Source organism: Aptenodytes patagonicus, chromosome 2 (genome assembly GCF_965638725.1).
Source record: "Aptenodytes patagonicus chromosome 2, bAptPat1.pri.cur, whole genome shotgun sequence".
Taxonomy (NCBI): Eukaryota; Metazoa; Chordata; class Aves; order Sphenisciformes; family Spheniscidae; genus Aptenodytes; species Aptenodytes patagonicus.
The window spans coordinates 38,857,200-38,874,312 of record NC_134950.1 but is presented as its reverse complement, the minus strand read 5'-3'; the positions used below and the strand labels follow the sequence as shown (position 1 = coordinate 38,874,312).

The 17,113-nt window shown below is 39.3% G+C and overlaps 2 protein-coding genes across 11 annotated transcripts in view; one reads left to right on the top strand and one right to left on the bottom strand.

The window, feature by feature from the left end:
• CSPP1 (centrosome and spindle pole associated protein 1) overlaps positions 1 to 1,493 on the top strand; it is a 65,739-nt gene extending 64,246 nt beyond the window's left edge. For all 10 annotated transcript variants that reach the window (XM_076329605.1, XM_076329599.1, XM_076329600.1 and 7 more), the window contains one exon: positions 630 to 1,493. In XM_076329605.1, the coding sequence (XP_076185720.1) occupies positions 630 to 856 (227 nt within the window). In that variant the 3' untranslated portion in view covers positions 857 to 1,493. The remainder of the gene's footprint in view (positions 1 to 629) is intronic.
• A 2,388-nt stretch (positions 1,494 to 3,881) lies between these two features.
• The window catches only part of ARFGEF1 (ARF guanine nucleotide exchange factor 1), a 100,940-nt gene continuing 87,708 nt past the window's right edge, over positions 3,882 to 17,113 (bottom strand). The window contains exons 33-39 of the mRNA XM_076329594.1: positions 12,238 to 12,307; positions 9,765 to 9,894; positions 8,756 to 8,895; positions 8,226 to 8,394; positions 7,134 to 7,272; positions 6,075 to 6,192; positions 3,882 to 5,328 (exon numbers count right to left, since the gene is read on the bottom strand). Coding sequence (XP_076185709.1) covers positions 5,164 to 5,328; positions 6,075 to 6,192; positions 7,134 to 7,272; positions 8,226 to 8,394; positions 8,756 to 8,895; positions 9,765 to 9,894; positions 12,238 to 12,307 — 931 coding nt within the window. The 3' untranslated portion in view covers positions 3,882 to 5,163. The remainder of the gene's footprint in view (positions 5,329 to 6,074; positions 6,193 to 7,133; positions 7,273 to 8,225; positions 8,395 to 8,755; positions 8,896 to 9,764; positions 9,895 to 12,237; positions 12,308 to 17,113) is intronic.

Sequence of the window (17,113 nt, the reverse complement as noted above, 5' to 3'; positions counted from 1 at the left end):
AAAGGCAAGGCTGTTTTGGTTTTTGGAGGTTTTTTTGGTGTGGTTTGTTTCGTAGCTGGAAGATGACGACTGACTTACTTACCCAGTATGCATTTCAGAAGGACATTGCGTTAACGTTACTTGCTACGCTGGACTGTGATGTACAGACTTGCTAGCACTTGCACTGTTTACCAGCATTAAAATAATTCTTCCTGAGTTCTCTCCTGAGTAAGAGACTGTCTATACTTAGCCATAACACTGTAATTTAATGGCCTTATTTTTATATGCATTTTCTACGCATATATGCACTGACAGATTTGACTTGTGGCTATAATGGGAGGCTTCAGGAAAGCAAGAACCTTCTACCAAGTCCACCTGAGGTTGCCTGTATTGCCCCCTTGCTGATCTGGCAGGGGGAAGAGCTGTTGGCACTAGACATCAAAGACTTGGGAGTCTAGCTGTTGACTCTCGATGGGCCCAGTTCCCCAGAACATCAAAAATTCGTGTTAAGTAGAAACGAATGTAATTTGAAAGCATTATTTATGCATTTATTGCAGACAAATAAGCCTGTTCAATATACCAAAATGTTGTGGTAAGATGCGATAAGCTTTTGTTCCCTTTAACATATGTACATTGCTCTCCTCTCTCAGGCGATACCATTTCCTTAGGAGAAGCGGATGACCTTTTGAAGCACGCTCCATCTAACGCTGGCAGACGGCCCAGTTCTGTTGACACGGTTGCAACAGAGCCCTGGCTGCGACCAGGAACTTCGGAGACGCTCCAAAGGCTCATGGCTGAACAGTCAAGCCCAGCAAAGCTTTCACCCGAAAACACGCTACCGCTTAGTTGGCAAGGCCTCTCGACCGCGCATGGCTGACTCGAGCCCCCGCGTGAACCAGCTGTGCCTTGCAGCAGAGGAGGGACCCGTCAGCACTACTGCACTTTCCAGGGTCTCTTGTAGGGATAGTTCTCTTCCCTGTGCATAGCGTGGGGCTGTATGTACAATTTAGAACAGCAATAATAAAGTAACAGAAGCTGCAGTGTAACGGAGATGTAGAGCAGGGATGTTTTATATTACATGACGTGGGAAGCGGAGGAATAGCTTGGTGGTTTTTGCACTTTTTATGTAAGTTTCAGCCTCAGCACTGGACTTGCCACAAAAATGGGGGGTGGGAGGGGTGCGTGTGTGTGAATTTGATACTAAATCAAAGTTAATTTTTAGCTTTGTTTATAGCCAAACTCCAAAACTGTCTGGAAATAGAGTAACTCAACAGCAGAGGTGCATTTTAAGCTTTTACCAAAAGAGTGAGTACCTTGGAGAAGGTCACTTGCTTTTCATATGGCGATGAGTGCTATCCTGCATGAAAGCTCAGCAAACTGTTTCATGGAAAAATGACTATTAGCAATGTATCTTATGTTCCCTAACCTGTTATGTGCTGGAAATACAGATATTGTTGCATATATTTAATTTATGGTTCTGATTTAAGAGTTAATAAATTATTTTGTTACTAAAAATGTGAAAGCAGACTTCAATTTTCTTAATTTATCATTTGCTTCAGCTTACATCTGTTCATGAACAAACGAGAACGTCAAGGCTGTCTGGAAAAGTTGCCGAATAAAAGCACAGAGCTTTAGCAAGAAGGATGTGTAGATGAAAGCAAGATTTTAGGAGTTGCGTGAACTGAAACACCGAGGTGAAGCAAGGGTAAGGCTGTGACTTTCCTCTTGGTTAGGAATTCCCACCCAGGGGCCAAAGCCTGACCAGCAGGGAAAAACAAACGATGAAACCCATTTGTAAATATGTCTTTGTTTTTACTAAAATGCCACCTTCAAGCTTCTGTCTACCTGCTTGAAGGCCACGGCCATTCTGTGATGATGGCAGGCGAAAGATGTATGTCAACATTGTGTTGTGCTTAGCTTCTTCATGGGTTTAGCATGCTCCTTCCCAGAGAGGAAGTGCCAAATCAACTAATTCTTACCATGAGTTTCTGGAATAGAAGCATAAAGTTAGCGTTATCCTAAAAAGCCAGCCTCATTTGACTGCAAGAATTTTTGTAAATGTGACTGACTGTCACAGGCTGGCATTCGATTCCTCCAGATCCCCCCTTGAAGTTGCTTCCTTCACCTCTGCAGTGACCTGAAACCACTGAACTTAACTTATTTTAACCTCACTGCTCAACAGCATTTAGCACAGTGAATTACGCTCTCCCTTACAGCTGTCCTCCCTTTGGCATGCAGGCTGCTCTTCAGGATACTCTTGGTCCTTCACGTCTTTCCTTTCCACATCTTTTCCTTCAGCTTTCTCTGCATATCCAAAGCTCAGGTGTAGGCAGGGTGTTTCTGCCTGCCTTCCTAAATTTTTTAATTTTTATTTTTTTTTGTCATGACAGTCTCATCTGCAAAATAAATGCAGCTGCAGTCCTGAGCTCAAAGTTGAGATGACTAAAAGAGAACCCCTTTCCTGCCCCCGACCCGCTTTTCTGATAGTTGTAGACATGAGTGTTTAGAGCACTGCAAGTTGAACGTGATACCCCGAGTACAGCTAGTGCAGTTCTGGCACTGCAAGAACTAAAGAGAGGTACAGAAAAGAGTAATGACGACACAGGAGTTCAGTTTCCAATGAACCAAGACTAAACAGCTATTAGGCCTTTTCCACGTAAGCAATAAATAAGGTAAGGCATGAGAAAGTCACACTGTAAAAGAAGTCATTACTAAGTAGGAGTACACAACAGAACAATGGAGCAGTAAGGTTTAAAACAAAAAGCAACTCAAACTACCAAACTTTTTAGATAGTCTATTGCACTCACTGCCACTGAGTGCCAAATCCTGAACAGAGACATTTAAAAAGGAATCGGGCAGACACATGGGTAACAGATACATAACTGGCTGTTAAAACAGCGCTCGGGATAGCAGTGCCAGGAACACCTCGATAACGGTACCGAGAACACTGCTTGCCATGGGCGTGGGGGAGAGTACGACATCAATAGGGATGGGACACATTATACTTACTCTAAGAATTATTGCTGATCACTGTCAAACAGACAAGACCTCAGGTCGGGCCTAGTACAGCGGTTTAAGATTTAAACATTACACAGCAAACTGAAAAAATAAAATACAGTCCAAGAGGAAAGGCCATACAATTACAAATAATTAAAATAACCTCAATTCTCCCCCTTCTGACTTTGATAAACGCAATTTGGTTTTGCTCCACCCCAATTAACATTATGAGAGAACTCCTAGTCACAGGTCATGTCTTTCGATTCCCTTCACTGGCTTTTCCATAGCTATTTCAGTGAACTGCTTACGCTTATTTTTGGAGCCTGCTGTGAACGGCTACAGGGAGATTCGTTCCCTCTCCCAGATTAGGCTCCCTCATCCACTTTTTCAGTCTTCACGCTTCTCTCCTTCGCTAGTCCTGAGTTCTGTGAGAACACAGTGGAGAACAATCCAATTCCACTTTTACTCACAAAATCAAAGGTGCTGACAAGGCTTAGCTGGCTGATGCATTACGAGTCAGCAGTCAGATGAACCGTAATCCCAGCCTTTCCCTCCCATCCACCCTTATTCCATAGTCTGTTCCCCATTAATATTTTAATCCCCAGAAAGCAAAACGCAGTATCTGAATTTCTATCTGCGCAGCACTATAGGGTTCATTTGACTAGTCCACCTACAAGCACTTCTATTCTTCCCTCCCTCCCCCTCCCCCCCTTTTTTTTTTAACTTACCATTCTTTTTTACCCCGTATTTGCCTAACAGCAAGACGACACTTCCTAGTCAACCAAAGGACACCCACATTTCTGCCCCCGGGGGGCTGGGGTTTGTTCCTTTGACACGAGAGCATGAGAGGCAAAGGAAACTGTAAAACAAGTAGCTGTGGATTAGACTGGTTTTGATTGCACTGATGAAAGAGTTCAAAAACTTTATTGACCTATAACCTGATTAGAATATGCCAGATGAGAACCAAATATTGTACAGAAAGTTGTACAGAATTTTTTTTTTACATAGAAAACTTTACATATCTGTACCATATACATTTTGTCCATCTGAAAAAAATTTCTACATCCATTGTAATACAGAATGCTTGACAATCTTGTCTTTTAACCATCGGAGCACAATTCACAGTATGAATACATTTCCAATAAATTCAACCATCCCCAAACCATGCCAGATTTGTTACTTGAATATATTCAACATTAAATTCTGTACATAAGAGTGAAATCTACATCAAACAAAAAACATCTGACAGCAGACACAACCTAGACTTGTTTGCAGTGATTCAAGTTCCAGTCCTTGAAGGATCATCATTTCAATGGCTCGTTATATTTAAAAGCCCTAAAACAAGTATATTACAGGTAGTTATGTCAGTCGTGATATTTCTACCTCTGTTCTTGACAAAAGTCAGCAACACTAACTTCTGGGCTACAACGAAACCAAAAAAAGAAAAAAAAAAAAAAAGAAAAAATCACAACCCCAAAAAATAAACCCAAACTTCTAGTGCATTTGGTAAACAATGAAGTGTTATGGGTTTTCAGCAAATCAATAATACAGAAATAAAACAATTCAGGAAGAACTGTATAGTGTTAAAGAGTTTATATTACAGACCTGCATCTCTGTACATTTTTCACAGAAGGATGATTACCGATGTCTCAGACAGCCTGAGTGTGCAAAAATCTTAGAATAAGAATATCAGACATAGTTGCTAAATATCTTTTACCATGAACAATAATCTCCATTTTCTTTTCACTATAAACATTTTATCCTTCAAAATACAGCCCTCCTGAGTTGTACTTCTTGCAGAAGCTCAAACCTTTACATATATAGTTCTTTGGGTACATTTTACTTTCACACCCGCCATAAACATCTGTTGCTATACTGCTGTCTAGGACAGTAAAGGATATTGCAGCCCACGCTGACAAGAGGACTGTGCTAAAAACTGGCTCCGTGCTCAGCATGAGCCAGGTAAGAGAAACCGATAGAGATAATCCATCAGGAAATAAAGGGACTGGAGTGTTGCAAGCCTTAATTACAGTTGTAAGCATCTGTACCGTTAAACCCTCAGATACACACTGCCGTACAAAGAAACCATTTTTATGGATATCCAGACAGAATGGCTCAGCTACCTGGTCCTTTCATTTAGCTGAGGAGTATAAACTTTTCAACGGAGCAATGCTCAGTCACTACCTGCTACTGCTTGCTTATTCCAGACTCTTGTTCTGGTGGTTGGGATATTTGGAAAACCACACCAATCCGCAGGAAAAACCTTCGTAGAACAGCTCGAAGTTCAGGAATAAGGTCAAACTGCATAATTTCACACAACAGAGGATAGTAGAATGAGGCATGAGCCTTGAACTGAGGAGAAAACAAACAAGAAATTACGCTATTATGCATCAATACACCTCAGGAAGCGTGTTGCAAGTGAAGAATTTTAAACACTCTCCCCAAGTCAAGGGGAGAAGCCCACAAAGGGACAAGCAGAAACATCTTTATAACTGAAGCCAGCAGTGCTAGAATAAGGCTAAGACAGCTGTGATGTACTCTGACAGACGCTCGCTAGCTACACACAGCTCCTTGCTAACGCTCATTCTTCAAGAGGAAGAATTTTTCTATTATCAGTTAAGTTTTTTGTTGTAGTTGGCCCCTTTCACCTTATACTTCAGCCAAGTTCTGTTAGAAATAGAGGGAGATCTAAATATGGATTTATTTACTGCAGAATTGCTTTGGAGAAGGTTAAGGTGATGTACATGTAGTAGTGGAAGCAGAAACGGGAGTTACTTCTTTGAATAAAAATCAGCCACTAATCCTCTTCCTCAGCAGGAGACGGGTAAAAGCAACTTAACACACATTTCTAGAGGATTTTAGCATCTTTTAAATTTTCTCAGACGCATTTTGTTTTATCACTCACTGCACCCTCACTCTGCATTACTACTGTCAGTATCTGTCAAGTGCAGCTTCAACGTACACTCCCCCAACAAAGAGCGTCTACAGAGCAGCAGGAGCTTTTAAGGTCAAGTATATAACTGTGTGTGAAGAACCGGTCTGGAACTACTTCTTACCTGTAAACGTGGTCTTAAATGCCATTCCAAACAGTTACTTACCCTTTCATCACTTATCTTCAGGACTTTAGTCAAAAATAAGAGTAATAGATTAGTCCAGGCTTCCCGATGACTTTCTGATGTAAGAGTGAGGAAATAACTCAGAGCCTCACTGCAGACGCTGGAGAGGGAAGACACAGATAACATTTCGTTTTGAGCTCTACTGCAGAGAGGGAGCTTTGGCTTTGCAACTATACCAGCGTAGAGCCCTGGTGTAGAACAGCATCATTTTACGAAAGCTACTGTAAGCCTGTATAGTAACAGAAAGCAGTGATTTTGTTCAACTCAAAACCAAAGTCCTAGGACTTCAGTATTCAATATACTGACAAAACACGATCGTGCTGTTTGTGCATATATTTAAAGTGCATTGAGTGCTCTTTGAGAGGTATTAAAATGCACGTGACAAAATGATACACAGACTTTAAAAATTAATCTCATGCTGATGTAACCAGGTAGTTTTCGGCTCTGCTCCCCGGTGTATAAACCTTAAAATACTTCCACTGTGTTACTGCCATGGTTTTAAGCCCTCTGTTACTCGAACACTTGCTTGAACAACTTTGTAAACTAAAAACATTCAGGTGAACCTTAGTATACACAGTAATGAATAACCAAAAAGCCAAAAGCTTCTGTATGCCCATAGGCTCCTCAAAAGCCCAGTGCTCATTTCTGCAGATGAGAACAAACAGCATTAAGTTCCCTAAAATAGCTGAGGTTACAGAAAGAAAAAAGCAGGGTTTAGGTGATAGTTGCTTTTCTTTTTAAAGAGAAGCTATAACAATCCCCCACCTAGCCACATGCTACAAAAAAAGAAGGTGACAAAACCTTTGTTCTCTCCTGCAAAACATGCAATGAGAACAAAAAGCAGCGGCAGCATTAGTAGCTGGAGGCACAGCACTCTCCACACAACATAAAAACTCCCAATATTAGCCGTGACCACCACCACCGTACTGCGTTAGCTCTAGGAAGTTTACTGCAAACAGAGGAGGTCTATCCTTCTAAATAAAAATAAACATTCTTTAACATCAGAAATAACATCAACAGGTTCAGCTATATGGACCTTACTTTAGTAGTCTTTGCTGGACTTCCTCCCACGCACTGGTACGGCTTTCATCCATGTACATACGGAACAGAATGCGCAACCCACAGGCAAGACTACTGGTCTCCTGTTTCAGAAGATTAGGCTTTGATTTGCCTTTGAAACCTAGAGAAATTCCAAGCATCCATTTAGGTTTTTGTTTCATCTGACATTTTTCCTTATAGTCCCCCACTTCTCCTTCTAAGCATCTTCTGCACGCAGAGAGTTAGAAGAACCACCTTATGTAATTAATTTCTCACGCTGTTTAGTACAATTGAGTACTGCTAAAAATTAACCTATGTATATACACCATAATTGTGTTTGGCACCCATTTTTATACAAGCTTCCAAGTAGATGTGAAACCTGGGTGTATGATAAGAGCGCATTCTAACCACCTGAACAATGGACCATTTTGTCTCAATCATATAGCTATAGTGTGTACTGTTTTATTGCTTGTTTTTAAGAAAAACGTCTACAATACTACTGTTTCCAAAGCTGTTACTGTATAATTAAACTCAGTTTGCTAGTGGAGGTCCATACTAGCAAAAAGCATACCCGTAAATATTAGTACTACCTCACTCAAGCTGAAGTGGTTCTGTGTATGCATACATCAACGCACAAAACAGCTTGCTGCATAGTCGCAGTATGCATTCACCAGTAAAAATATTGTTGTAGCTAACTTTGGTGCAAGGAACAGATTAAACACAGTGCTACGGAGAGTCCATTTTCCATCTGTTTCAATAAATGACGTATTTCACTTATACACTGGGAGGTAAAACAACTCCCCTAACAAGTTTTGGGGTTTTGTGCCTGCAGCTTCCAAGCATGGGACTCACACCTACAGCCAGGGATCAGCTTGGCAGCTGTAACCCAGTGAAACCTTAAATTTTAGGAAATCGGAAGGATATTTGCACCTGCACAGATGAGGTCTCCTCCCCTTAGGGATTCTAGGGTTATAAAGTTACAGCCTGATAGTCAATTTTACATTCAGCATCGAAGTACTTTTGACCTATTTTGGGGTCAGTTCAAAGCACAGTAACACATTCTCGCAGAATATTTCTCCAAGGTGACTGACTCACCTGCTTTCCAGAGAGCAGTTCTTTGCTCATTGTTTGAATTAAATGCTTTAGCGAATCTGTGAGATTCCAGCAGACAATCGAGAAGTTTGAAAAGCTGCTGTGATGTTAGAAAACGATACATCCCTTGATCTTGCGTATCCACATGGACATCGAAGTCTACTGCATCTCTCTATTAAAAAGAAAGAAAAAAAAAGATTTCAAGTAAAAATTCACAATTGTCTTCAGCAAGCTCCTGTGATAACTCAGTTCTACCCTGTTTCAAGTTTTTAAACTTAAAACTGTACTAAAAGCTGTATCCACATCCCAGCTACATCAATCCCTTTGAACAAGACATGTTTTAATCTCCACAGTGTGCTGCCCCAGCACAGCAAATGCAATTTAATGCAAGATGTAAAAGATCTCAACAGGCTGCGGGAAGTTCTCAAGCGCTTCTAAAAATTGTAAATTAGAAGATGTTACAGGAGTTTATGAAACTTTATCCACTAGAGAAAAAGCTGTTAAAAAGAGAGATACCTATCAGTTCTACTTACTTGTGCTGCTGCTAGATTCTCTGCATCCTCTTTTTTGCTAGTTGCTGGGAAGAACACTATATTGTCGATAGTCTGAATGAGTTCCAGTTGTACAACACATTTGATCAAAAGAGCAGCAAATAACTTCTGTTCTGGAAATTCTTTAAAGGAAAGGAAAAGAAAATTGCTTGTTAACTAAAGAACTGCACTACTTTTTTCTTTTTTGAGCTATTGTGGGGGTAAGCTGAAGAAGAGCTTAACTTCAAGCACATTCATGAACCAAACCTGGAAACCACCCATCTGAATTACTCTTCTAAAACCAGGACTGATCACCATGTTGACAATCGGCAGGTTTTAAAAAACTACTTCCTAACTTTAAAGTCACCTGCCACATATTGGACAAATATTCCACGTTACCTAAAAATCACCAACATTAGTGTCCTTGTTGTTAGCATCAGTGCAATGGCAAGAACCAGAGGCTGAGACTGTCCACAGGCAGAGGAGGCTTAGGATAGCACTGATATCACTGATGCTTGTTTGTACTTGTGGCAAGTACTAATACCACCAAGACATGAGCATTTTAAGCACCAACACACAACTTTGCACAAGTATCTTAAGGGTTTTATATACTCTCTTCAAATCAGTCTAAATACGCTTCCCCCCCCTCGCCCCCCCCAGCTATTGCTTCTCTTGCATTCTGCACAGAAAGAACCTTGCTCTTAAGAAAAAAACCCCAACCTCATTTACATAGCATTATAAGGAGAATACTATTTTTAATATTTTGCTTTGGGTAAAAAGCCTGCAAGTTAGCAGCTGAACTCTAGATTTTTAAAGCACAGGTCAAAAATGTGGACCCACAAGAGGCCAATAGAATTCTGTCATACTACATGAAGACAAAAATTTAACCAACGTAGTTTTCTTCACATCACGTTTCTAAAGTTATAGCTGGGGCTGTAACTAAAGATATCAAACATCTGCTAACTACTACTCTTAACAGATATAAAATGCCAAATCACTACAAAACACGCACTTGCTGTTGGCCTGGTTTTACTCATTTCTTCACCTACTGTGGACCCTGCGCTGGGTTGATATGGGCGTCCATCTGAAGATCTAGGCTGGATAGAATCATGAATATCTACTGACTTCTGTGAGATTGTATCCTGAAAAGAAAGCCAAAAAAAAAAAATTAACTTACAGAAAACTTCTGCGAGCTAATCGTCAATAGTGTTGTGCTCTTCGTAGCTTAAGACATTTGCTGTTTCAACACTGCACTTTTTCATTCACTTTAGTCATATTTGATATTAGCATTCAAGAAAGCTGTACTAAAAAGATGACCTACTAAGAAAGAATTGAAAATTTAACAAGAAACAAATATTTAATTACACAGCAAAGTCAATGAGTAGTATTTTGCACATAGGTTTTTTGTATGCCATCCAAGCATTTAGTATCTCACCCAACAGTTTGACTTTTACCAGATTAAGCGTACGAGGTTTGCTGCAAGGTTCCAATACTGGGAAATGCAGTATCTACCTTGATCTACAATAAAAACCTCTAATAGCTTCTGTGAGAATTTGTATTCCTTTTATAATGGGTGAAAATGCAAACACACAGATCTTAAATGACAAGTCCAAACAACATGAGGTGTCACCAAACTTTAATCTTTACTTGCCTTTACTCCCTTGAATGTTCTGAAGTGTAAGCTCCTACTAACGTTTGTAGGTGCTACAGGAATTTACCACAGTAAAATGATGAAGGAAGAAAATATATGCCTACCAAGAAAATGCTCTAATTTAAAATCCTTTTGCCAGAGAGCTGCTTGAGCAGACTTCTGCCATGTGTTCTGATTCTCCATGTGGTACTGTGTTATCTTGTGAGCTAGAACTCAATGACTTTGGAGGATGAGTTGTTGGGATTTTGTTTTATTTTTTAATAAATATCTTTCTTCTTGATCAGTTGAATGTAAAGTATTAAAGTCAATGGTAATACCTATTGTTTTCATTTCAGAAAGCATTCATTGAAAGAGGGAAATGTAAATAACAAAATATATTATCATTAACTGCAAAGCAGTTATATGTAGCAATTACTGCCCCTTTCAATAACCCAGCATTTCTATTGGCATTTGTTCAGTAAGTGCCACTGTAGACTGTATGTTAATTCCCTGCACTGTGGTGTTAGCAAGATTTAAATCTACACATAGAGTTCCTATAAAGAACATACCAACTTCTCATACCAGTAAATAACCAAGGTTTTAATCTCTATTAAGTATAAATATACTTTTAATAGCTATTATGTCCACAGACAGTAGAACGCCTCATTATATTTGAGCTACCTGAAGAAAAATTAGATGGAAATATCTAAAGCATGTGAAAATTCTATCCTACCAAAAGAAAGGATCCAAAATATATCTCCTTTAACACTATTTATTATACAGATTATGTTAATTTTGAAGTTGTAAGGTGTCTTTTTACACTGAAGATAAAAAAGATTTTTGAAAACATTCATGTTAAACTATTTCAAAGAGAAAAGATCTTTCAATTTGTTAACGACTAAAACATTTAATATATTTGCCATTTTTGCATGCTATTATATTTGACATAAATGGATCAAAAACGTAGCCAACGTTCAGATCAAATGTTTTATACATCAAACCACTACAAATGACTCAAGATATAGCAAGCACATTCAGTCACACGGATGTAAAATACCTGTATAATGAGAACTGGCCATCACAAACATTTACACTCTGTTGTAAGTAAATTATGTTAATGCTCCATAAAGATAAATGGAGGGAGTCGGTCTCTCTTAGTAGAACTCATTTGGTACCATATCCTTGAATGATTTTTATCAAATGCTTCATTAATCTATAAAGAACTTCATGCAGCAATCTTGTGAGAATGTCCAAAAACTAAACTAATTCTTATCAGTAAAGTAGCTACAGGGCTGCCACTTGTAAGCAAATCCAAATTTTACATCTGTTTATTCGATCAGTGCTAAGAAATCTGATGGTCATACATATTTTCTATTTTAAACACCGATGTTTAAGTTCTTATTACCAGAGAAAATCTGAAGGAAAAAAAAGTCAATCTAACTGGCAATCTTGCCACCTCCAGCATTTTCTCATCATGCCAATATATCAAAGAGAATATTGAGCAAAATGAAACAAAAACCACGCACCAAACCAGAAAACAACTCAAACCCTCAATACAGTACTACAGAGACCTACCAGACAACAGGACATTACCTAAAACATACACAGAGAACGACCTACAGCCAACTTCTGGAAGCCAGCTTTGCTGCAAACAAATACATACTTCTCTTTCTCAATTGATTCCTTGCCATTTTTAAGCATTAAATAGCACTTTATCTGGAAAAAAACTTTTTCAAGTAAATCACAATTGAAAAATGGGTTTAAACTGAGTATACTTTTCACTTATTCTACATCACAACACATTTGTACCAAACTCTTGCAAGCATTTAAAATCTTTTTTATTTCAGCAGCTTACCAGTTTTTCTTTTGCATCAGAGGGAGATCCAGAGCCAAACTCCCCACTGACTGGGCGCCAAGTCAGAAGCCTTGAAAACACAAAACCAGTACCAAATTTAGTAAGTTTGAAATACAAATCAGAACCGATATTCTGTCCGCTTCAATATGGTGGGTATTTTGTTTGTTTTAATTTAAATTAATGGAAACCAAACATGAAAAGAGTCGGATATAGATACTTCCATAAATTAATAAACTAATTTCACTTTTAAGTACACATTTTATTCTTTCACACATACTGAAATATTTAAGTATTGTGTTTTTTGAACGTCAACGTTTCTGCCAACTGCCTTGGATGGACAACTGGATTATGTGGAGGTGGATTAATTTTTCTCAGAAATACTGGATTTGGCTTTAGGCAGTGCTCTAGTGCCATTAGTGGGCCTTATTCTCTCACACTGCCTTAAGCTTTACCTGCAATAAGGAATGAACCTACCCCAGGACAAATCAGCACGAATGTCTGGAGATGTTTTGCATTCTCTGTCTGGGATATGTTCCAGCATTGTGGTTCTACTTCCACTTAGGATTCATTGCTGTTATGAGGTACCAAGTCACTCACAATACTCCTGATCTCTTCCCTGCTGTTTTCCTACAGCACGTTGCTGTCTTGAGGATCTTTGCCTTAAGCACTAAAAAATTTCTACATTAACTGTAACTTACTGAGGCTGCCTGTGCCTGCCAAGAATTGAGGGAAATTGGATTAAATAACCTAAGTGGTCCCATCATCTCTTGTTCTATCAGATCTATTGCTACAAAGTAAGATGAAAGTTATTTGTCATTGTTACTATCTCAAACTATTTAGCCTCAATCTGTGTGAGGCAATACCTGATGAACATTTGTGTCTGCGTATCCTAAGTGAGATCTTTCCCATTGTGTTAAGGATCCTAAACTCACATTCACTGATCTCCATATAACTAAAGACCATATAACTAAAAAGACAAATTGGAGATAAGAAACGATAAAATCTTGAGGCATGTAATGAGACAACAAATAAAGTAGAGCAGAGAACTGAATTGATTATTGAAAGCTATCAGGACACAAACTGCAGATTATTCTGGATTAGAGGTTGTTAAATACAGTGTAATTTATTTTGGGCTATAAAGTCTTCAACTTCCATCTGCCAAAGGAGGTTTTGGCATAATGAGCCATTATGAGCCAGTAGAGGCTGGATCATCGTAATTTGTGCAAGGAACCTATTCCAACTCTTGAATTTCCCAAGGACAAGAGGGCATTCACCCTGGCTTTCTCAGTGCCAGTGAGCCCAGACTTGCCCTCATGAAGCTTCAGAAAATTTCAATTAAAAAAAATTATAAACAGAATAGAAATTAAATAAAAAGAAGACTCAAAGAAACTATTAAAATGAGCTAACGAAGTATGGGCTGGATGAGCAAACAGTGAGGTGGATTGAAAACTGGCTGAACAGCCGAGCCAAGAGGGTGGTGATCAGGGGTATAAAGTCTAGTTGGAGGCCAGTAAACTAGTGCTGTACCCCAGGGGTCAATACTGGGTCCAATTCTGTTCAACGCCTTCATTAATGATCTGGATGATGGGGCAGAGCAGACCCTCAGCAAGTTTGCTGATAACACAAAACAGGAAGGAGTGGCTGATACACCAGAGGGTTATGCTGCCACCCAGAGGGAGCTCTACAGGCTGGAGAAATGGGCTGATGGGAACCTCATGCAGTTCAACAAGGAGAAGTGCAAAATTCTTCACCTGGAGAGGAACAACCCCATGCACCAGTACATGCTGGGTGCCACCCAGCTGGAAAGCAGCTTGGCAGAGAAGGCCCTGGGGGTCCTGGTGGACACCAGGTTGGGCATGCGTCAGTAATGTGCCCTTGCTGCAAAGAAAGCAAATGGTATCCCGGGCTGCATTAGGAGAGTTGCCAGCAGGTGAAGGGAGGTGATCCTCCCCCTCTACTCAGCACTGCGTCCAGTCCTGGGCTCCCCAGTATAAGAGAGAGACAGACATATTGGAGAGAGTCCAGCAAAAGGCCATGAAGATGATGAAGGGACTGGAGCATCTCTCCTATGAGGAAAGGCTGAGAGAGCTGGGACTGTTCAGCCTGGAGAAGAGAAGGCTTGGGGGGGGATCTCATTCAATGTATATAAATACCTGAAGGGAGGATGCAAAGAGGACAGAGCCAGGCTCTTTCCAGTGGTGCCCAGTGACAGCAGGAGGTTCCCTCTGAACATCAGGAGACACTTTTTCACTGTGAGGGTGACTGAGCACTGGCACAGGTTGCCCAGGGAGGCTGTGGAGCTTCCCTCCTTGGAGATATTCAAAAGCCAGGACATGGTCCTGGGGAAACTGCTCCAGGTGGCCATACTTGAGCAGGGGGGTTGGACCAGACGACCTCCAGAGCCCTTTCCAGCCTCAGCCATTCTGTGTGATTCTGTGTTATTATCTTCAGCTATCAACACCTCAATGATTTTGTGGAAGCTTGGCAGGAGTACAGTTTGGGCTTTTCTGGTAAGTGAACCTTGCTGAAATTGGTATCTGAGTAGATACTCTAGCACTAAGTTTTCCAAAAAAGGAAATAACATGATCATCTCTATTTGCCAAAAGGTAACTTGCCAAGAACCAGCAGAGACTAGTACTGCAACTAAGAACTCCTGCAGCCAATGCTGCAACTCCTAAATTGAAGAAGTTATGCAATACCTGGAAGATGTTTTATACGAATGCTAAAAAAGAAGAGATGTAATCCTACCTGATCAGATTAATAAAAACCTCTGCCAGAAGATACTTTACACTCCAGAGATTCATAGCATCTGCCTATTTCAAGACAATTAGCAATAAAGCACTTGCCCATAAAACTTTCATATATACCACTTTGCAATTTGTCTGTGTCTTCATTTCAACGTTAACTATTGTGTTACCTCCAGACATGGGAAAACAAAGGTAAAAGGAGCATTTGCCTTCTTCTCCAAGAACTGGGGCAGCCTCCACAACAAGCTGGGTATTAAAACTGTGTTGTCAGAAGAAAAAAAAAATTAAGGCTGGGAGGGCAGGAAAAGCTCCACTGCAAAAATAAGGCTAATAAAAGGGACTAAGAAATACAAATATGAAATGCCAGCCAAACCAGGAGTCAGAGAAAAAGAACCAGATCCCATAAAAAGAGAGGGAAAAAAGAAGGAGTTGTACAGAAGGAGAAAGAAGTATCCTCCTAGGGCTCAGAAAGAGAAGGAAAAAAAATGAGTACAAAGTCTCCATTAAAAATATAACGAATACCTGTATATTGTTATAATAATTTTTTCTTACCCATCTAAAAAGCTTCAGCTTTAATCAAATATGGTCAAAGTGAACAGACTGTTTCGAGCATTTTTGTGTTACCCAACAATTGTTTGGAAAAGAGCAGGCGTACTTTCACTATGGGAAAGGAGACTGATTACATATGCTCAAGGGATTACTCATGTATAAAATCCAAGTAAGATTTACTTTGCCCTGCAAAAGTCGGGAACATCCCAGAAATATAAGAAGGAATAATATAATGAAGTTCTCAAAGAAGGCATAGAAAGATTAAAAAAGGAGATGGGAAGTAAAGAATGGAAATCTATGGAAGGAGTCAGATACCCTCCTAGGAAAAATAACCCATTTGAAAAGCAGAAGTGCCATAAAAATCAAAGGGAATAATGCACATATTTCAAATCAGATAAAGCTAAAGGCAACAAGAGTATTTTGAATGTGTCTACATATTAAGATATCCAAAATGCTGCTCTAGAAGGGTTTCTAATATTCAACTATAAGAATACCCAGAAACCCAAGTTTTGATCATATGTGGAAACCAAAGCAAATGTTCTGCTAGCGAGTATTCACTTCAAAAATCTTTCCAAGTACAGGATATAGTAAGTTAGGGCTAATTCAATTGGACTTTTACATCCAGAGATTTGGTTTCAAATTTTATTTTTGGCAGTTACCAAAATGCAAAAAAAAAAAATCTTGGTAGCTCCCAGTTGTTTCAGCTTTATTTTAGTATTATTTTTTGGATGCAATTAATTCATACCTACTCACATATAAAAGTAGGTGAGGTAGTGACAGATGGATTAACTTATCTTTTAAGCATGAATTAAGCTCTCTTACAGTGCTATCTGATACATAACTCTAAAATTAAGGAAAGCCAGATCTACAGAATGTTCCCTTTTGCTTCAGTTTTCTTCAGGCCTGAACTAGGTGATACCCAGAAGCAAACGGTATGAACTAGTTGACAGACATAGGACAAGTAGTAATACAACAGTTCAACATTAAGACTATCAGATTTGAAAACAAGTAGTGTTTCACCTCGGTGTTGGTAGGGCAGGGGGAAAACCCCTCATCTTTGGTATAATGCTGCACGTGATTTCTTGTTATTCTGCTCTACGATATATGTGTGTAACATACTACTCAGAATAGTACAGCCTTGTTCCAAGAAACTTCACATAGAGTTGTAACACGACGGGAAAGACAGTTACCAAATACGCAAGATAATTTTCATAAAAAGATCATGATTCATAGAAATACATGATGGTAGTTAACCATCAACCACAGAGACTTAAATCTGTAAGACTGTGGCAGTATTTTAGTAATTTGTGGAAAAAGCTTCACATGTAATTACAAATTACAAAGTCCGCCTATCAATAGCATTCTTCTATTACAAAAAGAAAACGACCAAAAAATCAGATAGTACTTCTCAAAAAATCCACCATTTTAAAACTGAATCAAATTACATTTTTGGTGGGGTTTTTTGGGGTTTGGTTTTTTTTTTTGCTTATCTCCCATATGGTATTTCTAGTTTTTAAAACTTTATCATTTACAACACAAAAGTAGTATATCTAGCACCTAATTTATCATTATGTTCCAAG